Raw genomic sequence first — 6,000 nt, 5'->3', positions numbered from 1 at the left:
TCCTGTGAACTGCTCCTCAAAGGTAAGTCTTCCTCTTCCAGCATTGTCGGTTCCTTCCTGATGCGGCTGCGAGTCTGCATACCCGACGGGCCCCCCATAGCCCACACACGGTCCAGTAGCTCATGAACCCTTGAAGCACCACACAAGCCCGGTAAGGCCAGATACTGCGCAGAGGCGGCTTCCGGTCCCCAGTCCACCCGACAGCAGCCCAGACTCAAGGGCTCTTCTCTCACCCAGGTCGCCCACGTGCCCAACATCGCGAACACGTGGATCGACTCCGGCTGAGCTCGTCATCATGCTGGCACCATCTTGTGGAGACAAGATCGATGCTGGTGTAATACTCAGCCTGGCAGGAGTTCTCTGTGCCTTGGAGGTTCCAAATGACAATTCCGTGACTTCAGTTAAACAGGTAGGCCTCAATTCTTCAGCACTTTTAAAAGGTAATTTCTTATGTAGTTGAACTTTCGTTTTTTTTAACATTAGTCGCCATTATGACCCACTAGTGTTCCCAAAAATAAAAATACAACTTTTAATCACTTACATAAACTTTAAAGCTGGGTGCTTAAAAAACTGGCTGAGGAACGGTGGAACTGCACATCTGCCCTCTACGCCATCTTGCCACGCCCCCATCCTCTTCACACTTCACAGCAGAAGCCTGACAATTTGTAGATCGTATACACAGAGAATCTGGAAGATAAATTTAGCATAAGCTCCTTGTACACTATGTGCTTGATCCCATTTAGTGTTTTAGTAAAATTCCATAATATAATGTTTGATTTTTAAGTTGTCGGCTCAATGTTCTGCTGGTACATTCTTCTGCTGTTGACATACTAAAGCAGAATGAATTCAGAAACATTTAGTTGACAATTACTATTTTTATCAATTCTATTTGTTTCTTTGTGGCATAATAATTACCGTGTCCTGAGCCAGTAGTTTGTGGTTTTAATGGCTGCTATAGAGAACAGAGCAGGAATTGTGGGCTGTCCGTCCTTTCAAAGTGAAATAAATCATGATCTTATTTTTGAGCTCATGTGTTCATTTTGGTGACCTGGCCAATTTCTAAATGGGATTATTTGATTATTATTTTGTTGCTTTTTAGGAGACAAATTTCTATCAAATGACAAGTGTGGAGAAATAAACTTGATTTGGTTTATCTCCTTTACATTATTAATTAGATTGTAGGTTAATTAGTTACCATTTGGCAACTCCTAGATTGAGGTGCTGAATTTCTAATGACTGTTTTAGATTCAAGATGGATGATAAATTCAGGTAAACATCAGTGATTTAGATTCTATATTATCTTTTAGGAGCTATTTAGACTGAATACTCCTGCAGGGTACCTTCACTTGGAATATGGATGGCACTTTGTTATCTTGTGTTGGTAAAATTTTGCCCCAGAAAAGGGCAGTATTTTGCCCCTTCATGTTTTGGGAGATCCAGACAATGAAGTATCAGCAGGTAAATTTGGTAAAGCCCAATTCTGCTCTATTAATAGTCCACGAACTAGCACTCCTGTAATTTTCTTAGCTCTTGTTTAAGGAGTTGCTCCACACCTTATCCATTAATACCAAGGCCAACAGTGTGGCAGCAGTCAAAGCTACAGATGAATCACTAAGATTTTCAACCAGCATTGTTTTGTATTCTGCAGCCAGAGGGAAAAGAAAATATTGTATATTTTTATTGTACTTTTCACTGCCTCTGGATGTCCCTAAATCCCATATAAACAATTTAAATCATTCTTAAAGAGTCATTACTGTGGTAGGAAATACAGTTTGTACAGAACAGTTTTGATAAACAGTACTGTGGTAATAACTGATAATCTGTTTCAGTCACATTGCTGGAGGTATAATTGTTGGTCAGGTCACTGGAGGGAAAGCTGCCTGTATCTCTCTTCATGATGTGACTGAGAGTAATTTATTTTCATCTTGGAAGACAGACAGGAATCTGGTTTAGCATTTTATCCAAATGCTAGCATCTCCAGTAGTGCAACACCCCCTATTGTGTCCTCCTGTTCAAATTTCTATAATGTGGTTTGAGCCAACTGAGTTCTGCTTCAGAGCAAAGGATGCCAAAGCTGAAACATGCCTAACACTAATGCATTCTCAGATGGGTGCATCTCTAAATTAAATGCATAGTATCAATGAGCTGTCACTATTATAATGAGGAACCCAACTCCAACGCAAGATTATTAACTCTTCTTTTGCCTCTAAATTCTTCCATTCTGAAAGAAACCTGAAGTCAATGAGTTGCTCTTATCTATACTAGTCCCATTTACATTGATTTGATTTGTAGCCATCTATGCCTTAAACCTTTGAGGAAGTTGATTCAAAATTCAGGTGCTTGACACCCTCTTGATTGGTGGTCAATTTGTTTCTGGTATAATTTTACATCTTTGTCTTGGGAGACTCCTTGATAGATGATGGGTATAGCCTCTTCTTGAGTGTTAAATACTCGTCATTCTCTTACTGGAGAGCACATGATGGCCTTCACTGTCACAACACTTTACAAAATCCAGATTTGAACAGAAGATGTACCATAACCAGGAAGAAGTCCCTCAATGGTTTGTTGGTGTATAACCACAATGCATCATTACATTATCCAGGGACCAATCAAAATGTTCTCATCACTGCAGCTTCCCAAATTGAAATGTAAATGTTACTGATAAGACCAGCAGTTTCTTCTTCTTGCATTATTTCCCACAAGAAAGTGATGATTTGCCATCTTTATTTGAGTCATGACAACATAGTTATATATGACCTTTGGGTAATCTGAAATCTGAGAAATGGGTTCCTAATTTCATTGTGTAACTTATGTACACAAGGGCAATGCAACTATTAGATCATTTTGCCTCCCACAATCTGATTTATAAGTCTGTTGGTGTCTTCATTGCCAGAACTGTACTCAAAGATACCTAGAGCACACTTTGAGATTTATTACAGCCTTCTTTGTCATATAATCTTGCAAATTGAAGGCTCACCCTTTGCTCAGTTGTAGCAGAAGGGAAACAGGAAGAAGGGGGGGGGGGGGAAAAGCACAGTTAATCTGGTATGGTCCCTTCTGGCTGGACTGCCATAGATTCATCAGACATTAGATCAGGCAACAGTTGCTGTTATCGCTCTGCCATTATTAGTGTCTCATTCAGCACAAGAGCAATTAAATACCAACTCCCGTGTAAACTTGTATGCCAAAATGTTTGAAATACCTTGCACTCTTGAAAATGACAGATGAAAGACCCAAAAATGCATTAATGATCTGAATTTCTATTAATAAGGAGATGTCCAAGCCTTGGGATATTGTGTTTCAGTATATATATGTGAAAGTAGAACTATCTGAACTTGCCTGTTCTGCAGTTTAATAATTTTAGCAAAATTTAAGATTTTTCCTTTTTATCATCAAATGCAATAAATAGACAGATGTCCAAGCCATGTTTTTATGGGGCTATATGTTGTCCACCAGGCAGAATCAAGTACAGAATGTAGGGGTTTTTTTTGTATTGTGTCTCTTCAGTAGTAAATTAATCCAAAATTACACTTGCTTTGGATGACTGGAGGAACGTTGCAGTGGCAATCCATTCACTTGGGTTGTCTGGACTTTGTGTGTTAAGTTATTCAACCGGTCACTATTGAAGTTTGCTGCTCCATTTCACATTCATCTTGAACCTATGGTGTATGGCTGGCATTGTTGGGTGCCAAGAAACCAATAAGGGGAATTCATGAATGTTCATCGGTAAATAATTTAGCATGTGCATACTGAAATAAAAATCAATCAATTGATACTGACAACATTAACCCAATTCACTGAAATGTTACTTTATATTCTCTGTGTACATAGGATCAGATTTTCTTCCAAACCTGTACTGCTTTCTCTTGCCACAGGATTGTTTTTAGCATTGTAATCTGAAGTATTTGACCTTGGAGTATGCAAGAATTGTCGAACGATTGACCATTTTGTCCTTTGTCCTTTTGCTCTTTGGGAGAAAGGAAACTAATAAGTTGTTATCTTTCCCTATTCTATTTCAAGTATTGATGTAATTTCCTTTTTAAAATTGTGATGAAGACTTTTCCATCACATTTCAATACATGTATTCTAGATCATTGCGTTAAACTGTCTACTTTGGCTCTGAATTGTAAAACTTTATTTTTAAGAGGGAGAACATTCAGCCCATTATTTTCATGCCAGCCAGAAAACTCTTGTACACTCAATTCCTGTACTGTAGTGTTTAGCTAGTTGCCATGCAGTTACAGCACATCAAATGGTTAGTGACTGTTTCTCTTTCAATCTCCTCAGGCAGTGTGTATCAGAACCCACTAAACTCCGTGGGGGTAAGTGAGAAGGGAGGATGTCGGAAAAGAAAAATTCTCATTTCCCTCATGTCCTTTTACCATTAACCATAAATCCATGCACTTTTGCTCAGAGAAATGGGTCATTTCTATCCACTCTATTCAGGCCACGTAATTTCCTGCACCTCTAATTTCAGTCCTCTGAGTTACAAGGAAAACAACTCCAGGGAGTCTTTCTTCATAACTAAAATTCTCCAGCCCTGTTAACATTTTGGGAAATCCTCTTGGAACTTTCCTGTAATTTTATTGTCTGTCCAGTAATGTGGTGACCAGAACAGTCACCTCTGATTTTTGAACAATACCAGGGATTTTCTAAGCAATGGGAAATCTGTGTTTGGCTTCATCCTGGAAATGGTGAAGGGTGAGAACAGATAGGGTCAGTATGGGGATGGGGATTAAAATGGCTGGCAACTGGGAGATCTAGGTGTCATGTGTGGATAGGGAAGTGGTTGCCTCATCTGCGCTTGGTCTCCCTGTGTGGAATGACACCACCCTGACCATCTCTGTTGGGCTTCAATTTTGTCACTAACTTTGCTTATGAGGGGGGACAAAAAGAGCTAGATCCGTTATGTAAGTTCTCGGTCAACTTGCTGCTCAGATTGAATGTTTGAAGCAAAGTAAAATTTAACTTGCTATTAACTAATGTTATAAATGTAACACATAGTGTAAAGCAACTGCTATAAACATTGTTACATCATCTATTTTCTGTTTCCCAAGGGTGCAGGTAGAATTCTATGTGAACGAGAACACCTTCAAGGAACGGCTCAAACTCTTCTTCATCAAAAACCAAAGATCAAGTAAGTAGGCACTTTCAAGCAGGGAAAACACCCGTCTGTAAAGGTGGAGGTTCTTTTGCCCTTCAGCCTAAATACTTACCTCTCTGAATGTGCTGTGGCCGGCTCTGAAGTGCCGATTCCAACCCTTCTCAGGGAAGAATAATGGCTCCTCCGCCTGACCTGAATGTACAGCCACTGCAAGCAGCTGATTAGGGGTGGGCTGATGATGCCGTCAGACTGTGACCCATCTCCCCACTCACCCCTCTCCCTCCATGACCCCCTCAACGCAGGGGCGGCAGGCTGGAGCAGCGAGGGCCAGCAGAAGCTGTCGGGGGCAGCTGGTTCGGGATCTGACAGCCTCACTGGGCTGCTTCAGCCTTCGGGGCTGCTCTCTGCAGCTCAAAACGTGGCAGAGCAAGGCCATCATCCCTACCCCATAATTCCTCTTGCAGCTGGAACTGTTTTGGGAAACACAGAGTGGTTCCAGCTGCATGGGGGAATTATGGGTAGGGAAGACTGCCATTGCTCTGCCATATATTTATGACAGGTGACGCTAGGGCACCAGTTGCCCTCCCCCCCCCTCCTTCGGACCCAGAGGGCGCTACGAGGCGCCTCTCCATATGAATCCTATGCTGGAGTAGCCTTTTAGGACCTGCTGTCTGAAAGGTAAGTTTTAAGTTTTCAATCTGCTCTTTTAGCCAGCCTCCAGGTTGAAGTCTGACATGAAATGGCCTAGTGACAAGAGCAGGATTATTGCTGAGGTATTTCTGAGGTAAAAACAGACCTGTTTCACATTGGCCACAAGTGGTATTTTACAAAACACTCATTAATGCAGTGTCTTCACGCTTCATACCATAACATCTTGAAGGACTTAACGCATAATT

General features: G+C 41.0%; 1 protein-coding gene across 1 annotated transcript in view; it reads left to right on the top strand.

The window, feature by feature from the left end:
* The first annotated feature begins 295 nt into the window (after positions 1-295).
* The window catches only part of kcnt1b (potassium sodium-activated channel subfamily T member 1b), a 175,674-nt gene continuing 169,969 nt past the window's right edge, over positions 296-6,000 (top strand). The window contains exons 1-2 of the mRNA XM_069916271.1: positions 296-409; positions 5,005-5,137. Coding sequence (XP_069772372.1) covers positions 296-409; positions 5,005-5,137 — 247 coding nt within the window. The remainder of the gene's footprint in view (positions 410-5,004; positions 5,138-6,000) is intronic.

Source organism: Narcine bancroftii, chromosome 1 (assembly GCF_036971445.1).
Source record: "Narcine bancroftii isolate sNarBan1 chromosome 1, sNarBan1.hap1, whole genome shotgun sequence".
Lineage (NCBI taxonomy): Eukaryota > Metazoa > Chordata > Chondrichthyes > Torpediniformes > Narcinidae > Narcine > Narcine bancroftii.
The sequence above is the reverse complement of the archived record's forward strand: the minus strand, read 5'-3'. Positions and strand labels throughout refer to the sequence as shown.